The sequence below is a fragment of the Capronia epimyces genome, assembly GCF_000585565.1.
Source record: "Capronia epimyces CBS 606.96 chromosome Unknown aczIQ-supercont1.1, whole genome shotgun sequence".
Lineage (NCBI taxonomy): Eukaryota > Fungi > Ascomycota > Eurotiomycetes > Chaetothyriales > Herpotrichiellaceae > Capronia > Capronia epimyces.
In genome coordinates, this window is record NW_006912904.1 from 1,199,046 (window position 1) to 1,219,158 (window position 20,113).

Here is a 20,113-nt window from a genome sequence, read left to right on the forward strand (position 1 = left end):
CGCAGGCCGCCTGCGGCAGTGCCACATATATACCACTAGGTCTCTGGAGCCCACCGTATATTTGAGGGCTTTTCGTGGTAAAACTGCGGAGCATGCGGTCCATCTGGCAGAAGACTTGGTCTCACCTACAACCAAACCTACACTCCTCTCACAGTGCAGCTTTGCCCAAACCTCCCTCCCAGTCGCCATGTATGGAGGGCATTGCCGGCGGACGGTCTCCAGGAAGAGACACCAGAAATACGCGGCGCACTCGTTCGCGGGCGGGCTGTGTGAATTGTCGGCACAAAAAGAAGAAATGTAGGTTAGGCCATTCCTGCCCTCAACCAAACAGTCCTTCAGGCCGCAATGATGGATGATGCGTGTGGCTGACGAGAGGAGACGCCAGGCGATGAGTGCAAGCCGAGATGCTCAAATTGCCGCCGGACTGGCGAGCGGTGCCAATGGGCGCGGCCGCTGAGCTTTCTTCCGCACAATGCTTTGACCGTCGACGAGAACTCCAAATCAACACGTCTGAGCGTGGACAAGCCAACAGAAAGCCGGAAAAAGGTAGTTTGAGATGCTGTCTCTTGTGGGATCTTGGCTAAAAGCATGCACGGTACTTAGACCGTCCGGCATGCTGTCGAGTTGACCAGAGCTGAAGAGTCGCCGCCAAATACCACGACCCGCGACAGCAGCAGTCACAGAAGTAGTACCAGCCGGGGAGAAGACATCGACAGTGATGGTGTCCACGAAGCTGTCGTCCCTGACCGACATGAGCTTGCGGTCTTCGATGCTCAGGACGCAGCGACCGCGACGGCCGGCCTTGACAGTCTCCCTAATCGTCATCTATACGCAGCGTTCCACGCAGATGTGTCACCCAGCTCAGCGGCACCACTCCATTCGCCCTCTTTAGCTGGCAGCCTCGTGCAAGCCGCACCCGACGCACAGCATACCTCGTTACCGGGCTCTACCCACGTATCGCTTGATCTATTCACATCCAATAGACAGAATTACCCCGTCTTGGAAGGAGCCGGCTTCGAGCCAGAGCCGGCTGGTGAAGACATAGACTTCCAGCTTTCGCCTGACATGTTGACGGATGACGGCATCTTTCTTCCAGGTTCTAGATACCAGGCACTCCACAACACGCTACGAAACCACGTTTTCATCACCGCCCGCTCGGCACAACCTAGTCGCGAGGCCAGTCCAGGGGATCGCAGGCCCGACTATGACAGCAACGCTCGCATTCTTCCTCAAGACGGCCCCGGTCCCATATTTCGGTTTGCCTATTCTGCCGGGGCTGAAGAAATCTCAGGGACCAACATCCAGCTGACTCCCCACCAGGAGTACATTCTTTGGAACAATTGGATTGTTGAAATATCCGGTTGGGTAAGTACGAGGTCTCAAACAAACATATTACAGCACATCTTTCCAGGCTATATCTGACACTGTTGCAGCTCGACAAATTTGACGCTAAGAAGCACTTCAAACACACGCTTCCAATCCTGGCCAAGACATGTTCGCATTTGCGGTTCTCCATGCTCGCATTAAGTGCCAGGCAGCTTGAAAGAAAGGATGGATCGTTGCCTGCATCCATCAGCCTGGCTTTGTACCAAGAGGCAATCCACCGATTGCTCCCTGAGCTGCACACCAAGAACGCCACTGTAGTGGCTTCATGCGTCGTTCTCTGTGTGCTGGAGATGCTGAGCTGTAAGGGATCCAGATCTAGCCTTTACTCCAGACCCAGCCGTTACTCCAGATCCAGCCCTTACTCCAGACCCAGCCTTTACTCCAGACCGTACGGCTGACCCCAGCACTAGGTTCCCCCAAGGCCTGGCGTCGTCACCTCGACGGCTGTGCATCTCTTATCAGAGCCATGAATATTCGCGGAGACAGCGGTGGAGTCGAACAAGCTCTCTTTTGGTGTTTTGCTCGCATGGGTATGTCAGTCACTCAGCAGCCAGTCTTACTTTCTCGAATTAGCAGAGGGAGGGAGATGATTTGCGGGAGAGGGAGATAATTCGCCCCTCGCATCGTCACCAAGATCTTCTAGCTTGTGCTCTTGCTAACCTGACCTTTCTCTCCAATCCAGATCTTTGCGGCGGCCTCATCTCCAATGAGAGAACTCTGATACCCATCGACGAGTGGATGTCAACCGGGTCGTTTGAGCTGGATTGCGACGTGTTTCGCACACGCGCTCTGGAAGTGTTTGAAGAGCACGCCAACTACGCATGTTATCTGGTCGGCCGAGTCCTGCACTTTCTGTTCGGGTCGCCCAAGCCTCGCGACCGTGCGCCCGAGATCTACGGCGAGGATCAGCCCAACTATGCGGAAAACTGGGTGTTGCTTTTCAATCGCCTGGAGGAATGGTACGCCCTCCGGCCCCTGGAGATGCAGCCGCTATTGTCCCTGAACCCAGGCGGGGGCGGGCTCCCCGACGGACGCAGTTCCCCATTTCCCACGGTTCTGTTTGGGAATGGCGCCGCCATCTCGGGCAACCAACTCCAACACACCGCCGCTCTCCTCATGTTGCAGCGCATCCCCAAGACCGTGCCGAGGAAATCTCGCTCGATTCTATGGCATGCCCGGCAGATTTGCGCAATCTCCATCTCCAACGCCCACCACGGTTGTTGGACCAACAGCATTCAACCGCTCTGGCTTGCCGGCCAAGTCATGAGCCATCCGGCCGAGCATCAGGCCATTCTGGATATTTACGATCGTATCGAATCCGAGACCGGCTGGGGTGCAACTTGGAGAGCTGAGGATCTAAAGCAGCATTGGGGAGACTTGGACGATTGAGCCACGCCACCACTCTGACTGAGCCGGAGATCTAAAACAGTATTGGGGAGACTTGGACGATTAAGCCACGCCACCACTCTGACTGAGCCGGAGATCTAAAACAGCAGTGGGGAGACTTGGAAGACTGAGGCCAGGCCACCGCTCTAAAACAGCATTGGGGAGAATTAGACGACTGAGCCATGCCACCGCTCTGACTGTATAGCATGTGCGGTGCGTCTGAGGCAAATTGAGTCGTCTTGTGACGGCGGGTCCAGTCTGAACTATCGTGATAACATGATCTGGTGTACGGCATTTTAAATTCAGACATAGGACATTCCACAAGCTCCTGGACATGAAACCGACTACGCAGTCCATCAAAACTCTCCTCCACAGCGTTTGTTTTGTCACCCGACGCCATATTAAATCACCATCACCATCACCCGGCTCTTTTGTCGATTTGTCTCTGCCTCACTTGGCACCTTTTGCAGCTCCACTTCCATGTTACATGTTTCCAAAGGTGCCAACTACAAAGACTTTGCACTATTTCCCGTGCTCATCTCCTCCTCCATCACCGACGGCTGTTCTTCGCTTGCGACCTTGACGTCGGCCGCGGCGACATAGGACCCCTTGCGGTCGTTTGCAACCTTGACATCCGCGACATAAGACCCCTCGCGGTCGTCCATGCTCGGCAACCAATGAAGCAAGACCTTTTCGCCAGTGAACAGCTTGTCGATTTGCTCGAGAGACAGATTGCGCGTTTCAGGATAGAAGAGCCAGATAATAGGCAAGAAGGCGGCGTTGAAGACGGCAAAGTAGATGTAAGTGCGCCAGCCGATGTTGTTGATTGACACCGGGGTGATCTCGACGACCAAGAAGGTGAAGATCCAGTTGCTGGCGGATGCAAGGGCGGCCGCCTTGGTCCTGATTGCCAGAGGGGCATATTCGGCGGGAAGGCACCAGGGTATAGCCAGTAGACCAACAGCAAAGAAAAAGTTGAATACGAAGAGCATCACAGAGGCAACGATGCCAGAGGCGTGGTTCCCGTTGCTCACCGTGCCCGCTAGGATGGCCATGCAAGCTGCTTGGCCGGCACATGCGAACAGCATCAGCTTCCTCCGACCGAGTCGATCTAGGCACCAGATCGGGATCAGGGAGGACAAGAAGTACGCCACTCCGTTGAAGCCGGCCAGAAGCATAGATAGGTTGTGCGACATGCCGACCGAGGTCTGGAAAATCACGGGGGCGTACTGGAGAATTGTTAGAGGAGAATTGTCAGAGGAGAATTGTCATAGTTGATCATATTCACTAATAATCCTAACCGTACCAGCACCGTTGGGGGAGGAAGGTAGGCGGGAGGAAGGAGGCGGGAGGAAGTAGGAAGGAGGAAGGTAGCCAGGAGGTAGGAAGGTGGGAGGTAGGAAGGTGGGAGGTAGGAAGGTAGGAAGGTAGGCAGGCAGGCAGGAGAAAAACTCACGTAAGTAATCAAATTGATCCCACTCAGCTGCTGCATGAATTGGCCGCCGATGCCGAGAAGAGTACGGCGGCGGAATCTCTGCGGGCTGCTTTTGAAGAGGGCCAGGAACGACGTGCTGCCTGCCGCTTCTCTTTCCTCGTTGAGGGCATGTTCGATCTCTCGAAGCTCAGTATCGATGATGGGATTATTTGGTGAGATGGAGGTTACGTCGCCCTGGAGACGCCAGAGGATGTTGCGTGCCTCTTGCGAACGGCCGTGGGCAATCAGCTGGTAGACATGGTTAGTGGGGTGATTTTGGGGAGGGAGGGAGAGAGAGAGAGAGAGAGAGAGAGAGAGAGAGAGAGAGAGAGAGAGAGAGAGAGAGAGAGAGAGAGAGAGAGAGAGAGAGAGGATATGTGTGTGTGTGTGTGTGTGTGTGTGTGTGTGTCTGTGTGTGTGTGAGAAATATCTACTTACCCAACGAGGTGACTCAGGCAAAACAAGCATGAGCGCAATGGTGATGAGGGCAAAGACAATCTGGAAGCCGATTGGGAAGCGGAACTGGGCCTCGCTAGTGACATAACTCATGCCATAATCTGTCGAAATCGCAATTGAGTCGTGTTAGTTTTCAAGCAAAAAGACATGACTTGACTTGACACTCACCAACCCAGTAGGAAAGCATGACGCCGAAGATGTTGATGGCCAATTCGATGGAGAGGCCTTTGCCTCTGGACGTGGGCTTCATCAGTTCGGAATGCCAAACAGCTAGATAGGGATGTCAGCAATCAGAATTAGATGTCAGCAATCAGAATTAGATGTCAGCAATCAGAATCAGAATCAGCATCAGAATCAGAATCAGAATCAGAAATCAGAAGTCGACAATTATCAATCGGCAATCCGCAGTTCAGTTTGTCTTGGGGGTCAAGATCAACGCTGTCTTGTCCACATAAATAGATACACTGACGCGCAGAAATCGCGCAGAAATACATATACGTATATCTCCGGTGGCAGTATATATATACACTCGAGCGGTGGGAGAGGAGACAAACAGAGACACCGTTGGGAGAGCAGACAAACAGAGACAAGGGGAGAGGACACAAACAGAGACAAGGGGAAGAGACAGCCAAGACCACCCGGGTGATACGTACGAATAGTTGAAGTGTTGACGCCGTTCCCCAACCCAGCCACAATGCGACCGACGATCATCTGAGCGATCGAATATGACGAGCATTGGATGGCGGCGCCGATGCTGAGGACGACACAGCCGAGGATGATGGACCAGCGACGACCGATGGCCTCGGCGAAGACGAAGGCGAACAGGGCGCCGAAGAAACAGCCGATCTCGTAGATGGCCACCACGGTGCCTTGGAGCGACGAGCTGCCGTTGCCGTCGTCGGTGGTGTCGATGGATGGGAATTGTTTGGTGAATGCCGATCCGGTGAGGAGGCCGCTCATGACACCTTGGTCTATAGATGGTTAGTAATAGAATAGCATGGCAATAGCATAGCATAGCGATAGCGATAGCAATAACAATGCATAGCAATGGCAAAGCAATAGTAATAGCATATCAATAGCAATAGCATAGGAATAGCTGAAAAGTTCGGATGGCGAGCGTTGTTCGGGTTGGTTGGTTGATGTGGTTCAGGTCAGATGGTATGTGAGTGATGAACCAACCAACCAACCAACCAACCAACCAACCAACCAACCAACCAGGTGTTATTCTTCTTTTCATCCTCTTCTTCTTCTCTTCTTCTTTTCTTACAGACCACCACCACGGCCATTCTTCCCATAAGCCGTGACCCACGACCTCCAGGAGTCCAAGGGGCGGGGCAGGTCTGCAAGAAGAGTTTCCAGTTTCCAGTTCCATCCCAGCTTAGGGGTATATATCTGATAATGCATGTTTTCACCGCATTGAGCTTGTAGGCAAGGTAGCCAGCCATAGACACAGACAGAGACAGACAGATACAATGACAGTGTAGCGTAGCTTGGGGTGGTTGGGGTTGGGCGGTTGGGCGATTAGGTGGTATGACTTAGGACAGGATGTGCAATCAAGCCTTTGGACCCAGAAGTCTCGCTGCGCTGCGAGAAGACCCAGACTCAAACTCAACTCAAACTCAGACTCACCATATCCAAACAACAAGAAACCCGAACCTGCAGCGATGGTGATGGCCCAATCTAGACGGGCTCCTCTCAGATTCGACATTGCTGATTTTCGCTTCGTTGTCAATTTCGATTCGTTTCGTTCGTTTCAATCTATTAGGTACGATGAACGCCCTGCCGGTAACGGTAACGAACGGTGACGGTGACGGATTGCTTGGTCCAAGAGACACGGCAGCAGGGTGAATCGCTCTGAGGAGTTCGAACCCAAGAACAAGAAAAATTTTCCCTCGCGCTGCGACTCCCGTGATTGTACAGTGGATGGCGGAAAAGGAAAGGAAAGAAAAAGAGAGGGATGATTCAACATGTCTCGTAGGACCTGGCCCAGAGGGTAGGGTAGGGTAGGGTATATATGTATACTGAAGGGTGTATGTACTTGTAGCGGTATGGCATAGGTATAAAGTGAGCGTACGGATATGGATACCTTCCTTACGGACTCTAATTGGACAGGAATTGCTCTAATAGCTCTGGTGGCGTCAAATCATTAGGGATTGCCAATGGGTCTGCTCCTTGCTTGGCGGGACCCCATACGAGTACGGAGTGCGAGTATGGAGTGGGAGGAGGAGGACCGGAGAACTACGGAGCTACTCTGCTAATTACTGTAGGTCAGCTGGGGGTGGGAGCTGGAGTCTGGGTGTCTGGGATATGGTATGAGGGACAAGGGCGCAGAGGTCAGGGGTCAGGCAGTCAGGGTTACAGTATCCGTATAGTACGTACCCTTGAAGCTGTGGGGGACCGGGGAGGCGGAGGCCTGACGTCGGCGGCGGGCGCTTGCGGATTCCGGATGGGGAAGTGCTATGCGTCGAGGGACGGGCAAGGGTGGTATGGGTATGGACATGGACTGGAACTACGGATAGACGGATAGAGCAAGGAGTATAGAGTGCACAGAGTCCGGAGGATACAGTACGGAGGATAGAGTCTAGAGTCTAGAGTCTAGAGCCTTGCTTTCTGTTCTGCGAAGTGGTAGGGTTAGGGTTAGGGTTAGGGTTAGGGTTATGTGGCCGGACTACATACCCCGTCCCCGGTCAGCGGCGCATAGGGTAGGCTGGGTAGGGTTGAGGGTTGCCGGATACAGAGACAGAGTACAGAGTATAGATTACAGTACCTACTAGGTATGAGGTATAGTGAAGTTGAGCCTACCTGCACAGATGGCTGTTTGTCTGTTTATCTTAACTACCAGTACTGTACATCTGACACGCACATTCGTTGGGCAAGGTATACAGGTACATAGGTAAGACACTCCTACCGAGTCATCTCGACAAACTCGCCGGCCAAGATCTCCCCCGCCTTCCTCTTCGCCAGGTACGCTTGAATCCGGGGCACGATCTTGTCCACCGTGAAGCCAAAGTACTCGTACGCCTTGGGCCCGGGGAGCGACTGGCCGAAACGGTCGGTGCTCATGCACACGGCCGCGTCGGCATAGCGTTCCCAGCCCAGGCCGGCGTAGGGCTCGATGACAACCACAGGCCGCCCGGACCCCCGCTGGAGGGTCTGTCGCTTGTATTCGAGGGACTGCTTCTCAAACAGCCGTGGGCTGGGGAACGAAACCACGCGCACACGCAAGGCGGCCGTCTCACGCAGCCGAGCGGCCACGTCGACGGCCAGGCCGAGCTCGGCGCCCACCCCGATGATGGTCAAGTGTGCGTCTGCGTCTTCCTCGATCACGTAGGCGCCGCGTCGCACGCCGTCCCGCCTCGTCTTGGGAGCCAGTTGTCGCACCGCGTGCCGCGAGGTCGAGATGATGGAAGGCGTGTGTGTGGCTTCGATCGCGGCGGTCCAGGCCCCCGCCGTTTCCTCGCTGTCACCGGGTCGGATGTACAGCAGGTTGGGCATCGCCCGGTACAGAGCGGCCAGCTCGATCGGCTGGTGAGTGGGTCCATCTTCCCCCATGCCGATCGAATCGTGCGTCGCGTGATGAATGATGTGGAGGTGTTGCAGGGCGCCCATCCGGACCGCGGGGGCGGCGTACAGATAGAACATGAAGAATCTGTGTCCGTCCATGTCAGCAGGAGCGATAGTAAGAGCAAGAGTAAGAGCAAGATACCCTAACCCTAACTCTAACCCTGGAATCGAACAATGCAAAAAGGGGAGGGAGAGAAAGAGAAAGGAGAGAAAAGAACTTACGATGAGGTCACGGGAATGATTGTGTTCGGGGCATACGCCGCCATACCGTTTGCCAGCGCTGCCATGGCATGCTCGCGGACGCCGTAGTGAATGTATCGTCCTCGGTAGCTCCCGTTGATGCCGCACTGGGGTTGGAGGCTGGGGTGTTGGAAATCTTCCTTGCCTTTCCACATCATGTTGACCGATGGCGACAGATCGGCGGTGCCGACCATGAATGTCTTGACTTTTTCCGCAATGGGGTTGAACACCAGCCCGGAGGATGCACGGGTGGCTGTGTCTTTGGCTGGGAACTCGCGCGGAATCAGGGACTCCCAGTTCGACGGCAGCTGTCCGTGACGCCGGGCCTCGAACTCAGCAGCCAGCTCGGGATATGCCGTGCGGTAGACCTGGAGCTTGTCGTTCCATTCTTTCACCAGCCGCTGGCCGCGAGGTTTGATGTCGGCGAAGAACTCGCGCACCGCATCTGGGACCACGAAGAACTCCTCAGGATTGAACCCGTAGGCCCGCTTCATGTCTGCCACCGCCTGGTCGCCGAACGCAGCGCCATGAGCCACCGCAGTGCCGGCCACCGCGCTGTCAACGCCAATCACGGTCCTGACGTTGATGAAAGTCGGTTTCTCTGTCGAACGTCGGGCTCTTTCCAGCGCGGCAATGATTCCTTCCACATCAAAACATCCATCCGCCACCTCGATCACGTCCCAGCCAGTGGCACGCATCTTGGCGTTCACGTCCTCCGTGTTGGTCAAATCCACGGATCCGTCGCACGTGATTTGGTTGTTGTCGTAGATGACGGTCAGGTTATTGAGTCGGAAGTGGCCTGCCAGTGAAATCGCTTCGAGTCCGACACCCTCCTGGAGACAGGCGTCGCCAATCATGCACCAGGTATGGTTCGTCACCACCTCGTGACCAGGCCGGTTGAACTCGGCGGCGAGATGCTTGGTTGCCATGGCCAAGCCCACCGCGTTTGCGATCCCTTGACCCAACGGTCCAGTCGTGACTTCGATCCCTTCATGTTCGATCTCGGGATGTCCCGGGCAAAGAGCGTCTTCGCGGCTCGAATGGTAAGACTTCAGTTGATCCAGTGTCATGGCTTCATAACCTGTCAGATGGAGGAAGGTGTACTGAAATAGACAGGTATGGCCGTTGGACAGGACAAACCGGTCCCGGTTGAAAAAGTCGGCCTGATGTGGCGCGTAATTCATGACATATTTCCACAAAGCCACCCCGATGGCTGCCATATCAATGGCACCTCTGCAAGTCTCGGTTTGTCAGTGACAGTCTTCAATCGCTCATCTCATGAACCCTAGCCCAGCGAAACTCGGCGAGTGACTCACCCTGGATGACCTCCCTTGAATTGCTGACATAGGTCGGCAATCAGTAGACGAAACGTTTTCAGGACCAAGTCGTGCTCCGCTGATGCATGTGATGCTATCCTAGACTCTGCCTTGTCTTTGGAGAATCCCAATCCGTTTTTACTGAGGATCGGGGTCTGGGCGGATGCATCGAGCTTGCCAGGGACAACCAGGTCCTTTTCTGCAATTGGAGACATGTTTGCTCAATTCAATCGACTGAACGTGCTTTCCTCTCCCCGTTCTCGTAGACACAGCGATGACAGAAAGTAGATATAGACACAGGGTAGAAGTGGAATAGCCCATAGTCCAGCATGTCGCCCTGACATAACTCTGAACGTTCTCCGACTGCACTGCTGGTCTCAGCCAAAGCACAAGGCTGAAGTTCCTGTTTGGGAGATGCGAAGCGCCAAAACTTGACTGAAGGGGCAGTTGTAGCCGTCCGTCACCATCGTTACTTTGTAGGCTCGGCTCCAGGGCCTCGTCTTGGGCGCCATGCCGATTAGAGGCTGAGCAGATCTTCCTATTCATCGTCCTCGTGACATATTAATTATTGGAGCATCGACCTCTCCAATTACCCCGGCGTCAAGATTGTGCGTCGCGTCAACACGCCTAGGCACATCCCAGGGACAGGGTGGACAGTGGACAGTGGACAGCTTTGATTGCGTCCTTGCCCACTGTCATCAGCGTGAGAAGTCAATGTCTTGTGCCTTGAGCTCGAGGGGCTCTCCATGCCGCATCCAGAGCGTATCGCAGATTTGGTGGTCATCTTGAGCCCAAGGCTGCAGTGAGCGTCGATGTTGTGGCTAGTAACAAGCTGGCTGCTAAAGCGGCAGTACATAATTCCCTTATTGGTCTGGACGCTCACGTGATGCCATGTGACCTTTAAAGATGTCGAGACTGCGGACTGGTATCAACATCAACTGCGACTGATTCCGCCACGTTCCCAATTCCTACAGTTGCCTTTGTATTGCCTTTGTTCGCATGTCACTCGTTTCTCCTTACCGTTACTGACTCTTGTAATACCTGTCTGTCATCCGCAACGTCCGCCTCCCCGGAGAACACCCGATCCCCGATCCCCGCTGCCGCATATCGAAGCATGTGAAAATCGCCTCCGGAATGGTGGTCCAAAAGGCCGATCAACGGCACCGGTACGGCGTCGTGCTTGACGCTGGATCGTCCGGCACAAGAGTCTACATCTACCGCTGGCTTCCGAACTCTGTTGCCCGCCTAGACGAGTCCGTTTTTCATGCTCTGCCCGCGTTGGAGACAGAGGACAAATGGACCAAGAAAGTGCATCCGGGAGTGTCAACCTTCGGCGACATTCCTGAGTCAGTTGGCCCGAAACACCTCCAGCCTCTTCTCGAACACGCGCTCAAATTTATCCCCAAGGATGCCGTGCCTGACACCCCGATCTTCTTGCTTGCCACGGCAGGCATGCGGCTGCTCCCCGAGCAACAGCAACACGACGTCCTGCGCAACATCTGCTCATACATACAATCTGAGACGAACTTTTCTTTGCCAGACTGTGACGTTCATGTCCAAGTAATACCGGGCGAAACCGAAGGGTTATATGGGTGGATTGCTGCGAATTATCTGCTGGGAGCGTTCAATGCCCCCGACGACCATAGCCACGGGAAAGGACACCATACATATGGCTTTCTTGACATGGGGGGTGCTTCGGCGCAGATCGCATTTGCGCCAAATGCGACAGAAGCAGAGAAGCATGCGAATGACCTGACCTTGTTGAGACTGCGGACGGTTGACGGTGTCCCTCAAGAGTACAAGGTTTTTGTCACGACATGGCTTGGCTTCGGGGCGAACGAAGCCCGGCGTCGATATGTGGAAGATCTAGAAGAGTCCTATGGAACCGATGGGGTGTTGGAGATGCCAGACCCGTGCCTGCCAAAGGGTCTGAAGGCGAAGCAGGACGGAACGATAATCTCGTCGACAACATCGGCCACAGCTTCGAGCCACTACCTGCTCGGCACGGGCAACTTCGAAGAGTGTCTTCGAAAGACCTTTCCATTACTCGAAAAGGACGTACCGTGTCCAGATGAACCGTGTTTAGTCCATGGCGTTCATGTGCCAGCCCTGGATTTTGACGTCAACCACTTCATCGGAATCAGCGAGTACTGGCACACGACGCACGAAATCTTCGAAATGGCACACAAGGACAAGGCTTATGACTTCAACACATACCAGAATCGGGTCAAGGAGTTCTGTGAACAGGACTGGTCGGCCATCGAGAAGGGTATCAAAGACAAAACGTGGGGAAAGAAAGTCGATGAGAAGACCGCGATGGAGGTGTGTTTCAAGGCGAGCTGGCTTATCAATATGTTGCACGACGGCATTGGTATTCCACGAGTCGGCCTAGAAGATACCTCGTCCTCCCACAACGGGACAAAAGAACTGCTTGAAAGCGGAAAAGAGAAGGGATTCCTCGATTCGTTCCAGGCAGTGAACAAAATAAAGTCAACAGAGGTCAGCTGGACCTTGGGGAAAATGGTACTCTACGCATCCGCAGAAGTTCCTTCGGCCCGAGAAGGAGAACTGCCCGTTGGGTTTGGCAGCAATGTGCCTGGCATACCGAAGGATTTCCAGTACCCAGGCGGCGGAAGACTGCAAGATATCCCCGACTACCACGTGGGCCCGGACACGAAGACGGGTGCAGACGGCGCAAGCGCAGGCGCAGGAGTAGGGGCACACAGCATCACCGACCAGATCCACGACACACTGTTCAAATCCGACGCGCCGCACCGGCTTCCGGGCTTCATATTCTTCCTGTTGATTCTCATCATCGCCACCTTTTACCTTTGCGGCCGAGATCGGCGGGCTCGCATCTATCACACTCTATTCCCGACTTCTTCTTCTTCGTCTCCCAAATCCTCTTTCCTTGGTCTGTTGTTTCGCCGCCACCGCCGCCGGCACAGCGCAGGCCGGTATGACCGCGACCGCGATCTCGAAGACGGAGACGCGGCTGCCCGGCTGTACGACCCGCGAGACTTTGAGCTAGAAAACGTGGCGTCCTCGTCGGCGTCGGCGTCCGACGATGACGACCTTGGTCTCGACCCTGACGCGGCCTTTCGAAAATCCTCCCAAGCCCGCACTTCGCCCAAAACCAAATACGACCTGGGCCGACTGCCTTCGGACGTGATGGACAGGAAAGGCCTGGTGGTCAGGACCGAAAGTCGTGAGCGGCTCGGTCTCGGCCTTGAATCTGTTGCGAATGGGCGTTCCAAGAGCAGAAGCGGGAGTCCGACCAGGTTGACACCATGACATGACATGACCATGAGGTAGCCTCGATATTAGATCCCGTCGAGTCAGGTGTCAAGTCTACGTAGAGAAGCTTTTGTGTTTCAATACATATTTTGTAAAAACAAACCAAACTGCGCCACCATGTCTCTCTATCTCTATCTCTTTCTCCATCTTACCTCCATAACCTCAATCACAAATCTGACTATATGACAAGGGATGTGACTATCTCCATCTCTCTCCATCTCTATCTCTATCACTCTCTTACCTTAATGAACTCTGCAAGTCCGACTATATATAGTATGACAAGGGATGCCATCTTGATCAGGCATAGCATAGTATAGCATAGCATCGATATGTCATATATTAAATATTTTCGTTTTCTTTCATTGCATTGCTTTGCGTAAACTTTCTCGTGACTTTGCAGCACCTACTCACTACTGTCTACTAGGTATATATCTATATCGATCTCTCGATCTCAATCTCTATCTCTATCTTACCTTGATTAACTCGATTGTAAGTCTAACTAGATGACAAGAGATTATCTCTATCCCCATCTCTATCTTAGCTTAATGTACTCTGCCCATCTCTAACTTAGCTTAATATACTCTGCAAGTCTGACTATATGGTATAATAAGGGATGCCATCTCGATCAAGCATAGCATCAATATATCATATATTTTCTTTTTTCTTATATTGCATTGCATTGCGCAAGTACCCTTCTGACTTTGCAGCACCTACTGTCTACGTGGTACGTATCTATCTGGTATTTACATCGGTACGAGTCTACTGTGTCTATCTACTAGGTATCTATATCGGTAGAAGCCTGCTGTATATTCTAGGTACGTATCTACATCGGTACGAGTATACGAGTTGCAAGCTGGCTGGCCTGGGGTCAAATCTAATTCACTGTAGCTACTGTAGGTACTGTAGGTACTGTAGGTAGCTGGGCTTAGAGTGTTGCCGTCTGGACATGCAGGGTCGATACGCTGAGACTATATCCGTACACATACACCCACCCCAATCTGTCTCACTGACTGCACCGTAGTACTAGCCATACATACCATGGCACTCACAGCGCAGTTATATACAAGACAATAGGAACTGCCGTTCTAGGCGAATCGAATCATATCATCTGGCCACCCACATTGACTATAGTACATATGTCGAGATGCAACACAAGCAGATCAGACCGAATGACCATACTACCCCCCCTTCTTCAGACCCGAACTGACAGCCTCGGGCAAGTTGAACTCCGGGATGCCGCCCTCAGACTCCGGCTCGCGGATCGGCCGCAGCAGACTCGAACTGGTGCCGCCGCTGGCTGCTCGGCGCTCGCGCTCTCGGATGGCCGCTTGCTGCGCGGGCAGCGTGGCCGTGACTTCGCGGAAAAACGCCTCGAGACGGTCTCGGTCTCGACAGAACGCCTCGATGTCATCCTTGATCTGCTCCGGCGTCACATAGTGGGAGATGCCGGAGCGGACCAGGCTGCGGCGACCACCGCCGAAAACGTCCGCCGTCACCGCCACCGTGGACGTGGACATGGAGCTGGAGCCAAGGCCGGCACTCGAGGAGCTGTTGGTCGTAGTGTTGTTCGTGCCCGCGCTGGTCGTGGTGGCCGTGGTGGCCACTGACACAGGCCGGATAAGCGGGGATGCAAACGGCCCCAATCTCGGAGACTGAACGTTCAGCCCGATGATGCCGGATGCTTGCATAGACGGTGCCGAGTACGAGTCGCGCGTAGCCGCCAGGGTTGGAGGGCGGAGCAACGTCGAGCCAAACACATTCAGCGCTGCATCTTTCTTTCCGCTGCTGTCGAATTTGGCGGCCACGGCCTCTCGATTCAGCGCCTGTCGCGAATTGTACATTCGGTTGGCAAGGAGCAAGAGGTCGCCTTCATCTGTGATCTGCGCGAGCAACACCCCTGACCGGTGCACAAACTGGGTGTATCGGTAGTCCAACTTCCCCCACGAGTACTGGATCTCGACGTTTTCCGGGAACTCGGAGACCGCTTCGAGGTCAAGCACGAAGTTGAACCGCTTCAACACCGCTTTCTGGTACAGGTAGTTGTCCGAATTCAAGGGAAGCTGTGGTCCGAACGAGGTGGCGGTGAAATACGTATTGGAGACGGAGTTGCGGCGCGGAGGTTCGATGGCAAGCTTGACACGATATGGAGTGCGGAAAGGTTCATGCTCGGGCACTTTGGCCGCCTCTGCAATCGGCACTTCGACCAGTTTCAACCCATACTTCTCGGCCTGCGTGGTCCAGCTCACGATTGCATCGTCAACAAGCTTCGAGGTCACATTCAGCCATGACAGCTCCAGGTGGTAGCAATTCTCCGGATTGTGTAATCGGTCGTAATGCAGGTTGATGATTTCCGGCCGGTTGGACCGCTTCCGGTGATCGACGTCGATTCGAATCATTTTGCTCAACGTCACTGTTCTTCTCTTTTTTTCGCCTAGCGATTTTCCCAGCTCAGAGCTGACTTGGGCTTGGGTTGCCAGACTGGATCCTGAGCGCGACCGGCCAGCCGCCAACTCTCGTCCCGCATTCTCCGAAATGGGAGTCGGCGGAACTGATCGTTCTGAGCGTCGACTTCCAGGAAACCAGGACGGTTTGACTTCTTGTCGCTGCACACGCCATTCCGGTCTGATCGAGTAGAAGAAGTTGCCGTCTTTGAATTTGTGACGGCTGTTGACGTGTTCAAAGAGTCCCTCCTTCATCAGATCGTTGCCGAATTCCACCGCCTCCTCGCGGGTGTCAATGTCCCTGAAGTTGTGGACCAGCCAGTTGGTCAAGTCTTCGCCCAGGAAGCAACTGTAATGAAGCCGCAGATGCCATCGCCTGTTCTTGATCTCAATGCCTTTGTCGCCCTGTATGGTTTGTGCGAGCTTGGCCAGGTTGAACGACTCCCTGTCGAACTGATCCTCTTCAGGGAGAAGCTGAGTCGTCTGTAGCTCACCAGCCTCTTCCGCGGCGAGGAGCTTATCGAGCTCGGTCGCCACCAGTTCAGAGGGATTGAGGGTCTCGAGATTGATGCGCAGTGGATTCCGATCCTTCCTTTTGACGGTGCCAAGGCGATTGTGAGGGGGCCTTCTCTCGTCCGGCGGAAAGTAGCGAGCCTTTTGCCACATCTGAGTCAGGGCTCGGATCCCTCGCAGATGGATTTCCTCTTCGTTTTCTTCGCTGTCTGATGGTGCTGGTCTCCGTGCATTGGCCGGAGGTTCTACTGGGATGAGGACAAAGCGAGCACGCCAAAACCGAAGGGCTTCCGTATCGGCATCCGTCTGCTTGTTGAAATCCGCCAGGTATTTATCTGCCGCCTCCCAGGGGTATTGTTCGGAAAACCCATTGAACTCCATGTCTCGGAGCTTGTATGTCTCCGACAAAATCGTCCTGATGTTTGGGTAGTACTTTATTTGCTGAGGATAAGGAGGTTGGACGCTGGGAGTTCTACGCACATACTTCGACACCTGAATGCGGTCTGCGTCGTGCAGAGATATTTTCTGGACGGTATTTCCCATTGACATGAAGATGAAGGAGCCGTCGGGTCGCACGATGCCAGATGTGAAGAATGAGGAGCTGTCGCACATCCCAGGGCCAACCGACTCGATTAGAGAGTTGCCGACTATCAGTTGATATCCATGGGAGAATCTCAGGGCCATCATCTCTTGGAGTAATGTGTCGCGCGACGCAGGAACCTCCAACATCTGATTCGTATTCTCTAATCTCAAGTCATAACTCACCACATCGTAGTCCGTCTCGAGTTCTTGCCTCGAGGGGAAGTCCTCGGTGGTGAGTGGAACTGAAGCAGGAGTACACAGCGACCGCCATTTGACCGTGGCGGCGCGTGGTTTCCGGGGGTAGAGGTGTTGCCATCGACCAAAGAATGAGTCCCTATTTGGATCTCGTTTCAACGGATTCGAGGCGTTCACATTCCGCACAAAAGGGAGATTGCTTTTCGGGACTGAGCTGGCGACCGATGTTCCCAGCCAGCTTCCGGCACGGCCAATGCTGCCATCATCGTGTTGGTCCTCAACATCAGAGGATATCGACGAGCTGCTGTCTACCCCATCGTCTGCTTGAGAGTCCACTTCCGCGCCTCCCATGTCATCTCGAAACTTCCGCGAAGTTGAGTCTGAGAGGTGTGAAGCACCAAGGCCTCCATCAAGATATTTTCGGAAAGGGGTATTGATGGAAATTGGTTTGGATGGGGTCTCGGTCGGTCGGACCAGGGCTCTTTGCATCGACTGCTCTGCAATGGCAGGGCGTACAGGGGTAGCCTTATCGCCAACCATACTGTTTGTAGAGACTGATCGAATACTAGCAGCCGAGGTTGCCACGGTTGGCCGTGAATGGCCCGGATTGCTGAGAAGCGGCTGTGCCTGGATATTGGTGATGTTCACTTCGGTACTAGCAACAGCCCTGACGGGAGGAGCCAGACCCCGGAGAGAATAACTCAGGTTTCGGTTGACCTTGGTCACTTCGGGCGTTTTCTTGCTTGGAGTAATCGGGCTCGAGCCGTCTGAAGACACCAAAGACGGGAGGTGTGGTCGGAAAGGTGAGTTGAGAGACTTGTTCGTGAGGATTTTCGTCAACTTGGACTCGGATTTAGGCTCGTCAACCGGAGTCTGAACCTTTGTGAGCAGATGCAGCGTTGCGGCCTCGCTTCTTCTTGGGGGAGTTGACGCCCGTGTTGATCTTCGTGCTAGAACTTGAAAGCTCATTTGCGTTTGGAACAGCCCTGCATCGTACCCGTCCATACGATTAAAGATGTCGCCTAGAGCCCTTGCATGTGTTGACAGCAGGCCTTGTGACGGGCGAATAGGTTCAGCACTCAGCCGGCCTTTGCGTGATATGGTTGGGGATTGAGAAAGACTTCTGATGCCGCTCGCGCGCCTTCTCTTGGACCTGACACGACCGAGTTGACCAAACGCCGGGTTTTGCGTCTCGCTGATGTAAGGGATGCTCATATCCGCCATGCCCAATTCCATCAGCCCCATCATCTGAATTTCATACATCCTCACCCGAGGTACAAAGGGCCCTTTCCTCCGGCTTTCACGCTTAATTCCGTCCATCTGGCCACGTTGCGCCAGCTCGATCGCTCCAGGCTCAGATTCAGCGGACCAGTATGACAGATCGATCCATTGTGGGATCCCGAAACACCAGCCAGATGTGTTTTCGCGATTCTGCCCCGACACATAGCTGGCCAGAAACCGCGTGCTATTTGTTGTGATGGAAGACAGGGCAGGAGAGAGCTTCCTAGGTTGACTTGAGTCGAAAAAGCTTGGACCCGACCCAGATCTTCGAGGACTCCCCGCGAGCTCGCTTGAAAAGTCGTGGATGGGAGGGTCTTCCGTGCCCGTAACTCGATATTTGAACAGCGGTACAGAATGTAGCGGCATTTTTGACAGGCAGACAATGTCGATTCCGACGCCGTTGTTGGTCAAATTCTGCGACGTCACATTGAGAAGGTCGCGGTTGACTTCGAAGATCCCTGTTCCTGCAGTAACGACCACGATTGACACACCAGTTCGTATCAAGTCTCGGTCGATGTTGTCGTTGGAAAATTGAGTGGCGGCAATGTTTATCGCCTCTAGGATATTCCCCTTTAAAGCCGTGCTAGGCCGGCCGGCTATACGTGTGGTGGTAGGCTTTGCATCCTCCAGTGAGACTTCATTCTTGCTAGAAGTGTGCAGAGAAATGTCTCTCAGGAAAACACGAAAATCCTTCTTGAGTTCGTCCAAGATCGTCGTCCACTGAGCGCTGGCCATGTCTGTAACGACCACCCTATAAAAGTCTTGATATTGGCGAGCTGTCATATTAGGCGTTCCTGAAGCCGGCGCCGTCTCAAGTCTTCGATCCTTATTCCGGGCAAGATCAAAACGGTCATACTCAAGCCGGCCGAAGAGAACGATGCTGACCAAATGTCGAACGTCCAGACCGTGCCACCGTTTAAAAAGTTCGGGGAGGAAACCATTGATGACTCGATTGAACATGATTTCACCATTGCCCTCTGAGTCGAAGTCCCACATCTCACTGGACATTTGGATGAAGAGGACGTAGCGAGCGGCTTCACTCCGAAAGATGGGAATTGTGGTCCCCGCAAAGTATGCGGTGGGCACCTTGTGGCCGTGAACGTGAATGGATTTGACCGTGAGTTTGACACTTCCGAGATAGGCGATCTTTTGACCTACAAAAACGGTCCTCCCCACCAGCTCTTGGCCAACCAGCCGCCACATATCGGATCTGGCCAGATATACATCCCTGAAGCTGAATTCGACGTGGGACGCCGTACAGTCTTCAAAAGAGGTGGGGAGGATCCAGACGTATGAGCGTGATCGAAGACCAAAGAGCTGGGCAATGTTGCTCTTGATCGAGACCTGGAGATTGGCCTGCCGTGCTTTGAACTCCGCTGACGCAAACTTGGCAATGCAGAGGTACCGGGTGCCTCGATCAAGGGAATGTTCATTGTCGCCTGGAGTGCGCCTGATATCCTCATTTTCGCCACTCGGAGACTGAAAATCACGGACGTCGGATGTTTCCCTTGCGGGAAATATCTCAATCAGGCCGCCTTCGCTTATCGCCGAGCCCTCCAGGATAGACTCGTTGATGAGGACCTCTTCAGAGGAAAAGCCATCGTCATGAACCCAGAGAGTCGCTCGGACTGGCTGGACGGCCGGCAGAGAAGGTGGCCCATCACCCAACCCTGCCCTGGCTCCAAGAGCAGCCTTCACGGTAGAGCCACTACTGGTTCTTCGATGCACGTCGGGCCTGTACATGCTGAGGGTTACGAGGTAGGCTCTTTACGTCACAGTGGTTTTGGCGCGTTTGTGGACCATAACATGATTGTGCAGGTCGGTGCGACTGCTCCTGCAGAGTCGACTCGCAATCATATTTCCTGAGAGATCCTGACAGGTGGGAGAATCCCCATCGAGCAAATCCCTTCCCTTAAGCTTCTTATGCGAGAGGAGGACGGTGGAGGGATTGATCTGTCGGAGACGGCAGGGGGGTCGAGACT

General features: G+C 54.0%; 5 protein-coding genes across 5 annotated transcripts; 2 read left to right on the forward strand and 3 right to left on the reverse strand.

The window, feature by feature from the left end:
• Positions 1-404: 404 nt before the first annotated feature.
• Positions 405-2,775, forward strand: A1O3_00462 (uncharacterized protein; the record flags this gene model as incomplete). The annotated part of the gene is made up of 5 exons (XM_007730612.1): positions 405-546; positions 641-1,365; positions 1,434-1,686; positions 1,797-1,916; positions 2,069-2,775. The coding sequence occupies 5 exons, from the start codon at positions 405-407 to the stop codon at positions 2,773-2,775; spliced, it is 1,947 nt and encodes a 648-aa protein (XP_007728802.1).
• A 503-nt stretch (positions 2,776-3,278) lies between these two features.
• A1O3_00463 (uncharacterized protein) lies at positions 3,279-5,662 on the reverse strand (the record flags this gene model as incomplete). Its single annotated transcript, XM_007730613.1, has 5 exons — positions 3,279-4,001; positions 4,229-4,495; positions 4,685-4,803; positions 4,871-4,972; positions 5,356-5,662. The coding sequence occupies 5 exons, from the start codon at positions 5,660-5,662 to the stop codon at positions 3,279-3,281; spliced, it is 1,518 nt and encodes a 505-aa protein (XP_007728803.1).
• A 1,944-nt stretch (positions 5,663-7,606) lies between these two features.
• On the reverse strand, positions 7,607-10,037 carry A1O3_00464 (transketolase; the record flags this gene model as incomplete). Its single annotated transcript, XM_007730614.1, has 3 exons — positions 7,607-8,351; positions 8,489-9,739; positions 9,823-10,037. The coding sequence occupies 3 exons, from the start codon at positions 10,035-10,037 to the stop codon at positions 7,607-7,609; spliced, it is 2,211 nt and encodes a 736-aa protein (XP_007728804.1).
• Positions 10,038-10,956: 919 nt separating this feature from the next.
• Positions 10,957-13,116, forward strand: A1O3_00465 (apyrase; the record flags this gene model as incomplete). Its single annotated transcript, XM_007730615.1, has 1 exon — positions 10,957-13,116. The coding sequence occupies one exon, from the start codon at positions 10,957-10,959 to the stop codon at positions 13,114-13,116; it is 2,160 nt and encodes a 719-aa protein (XP_007728805.1).
• Positions 13,117-14,297: 1,181 nt separating this feature from the next.
• On the reverse strand, positions 14,298-19,874 carry A1O3_00466 (uncharacterized protein; the record flags this gene model as incomplete). The annotated part of the gene is made up of 1 exon (XM_007730616.1): positions 14,298-19,874. The coding sequence occupies one exon, from the start codon at positions 19,872-19,874 to the stop codon at positions 14,298-14,300; it is 5,577 nt and encodes a 1,858-aa protein (XP_007728806.1).
• Between the last annotated feature and the right edge of the window lie 239 nt (positions 19,875-20,113).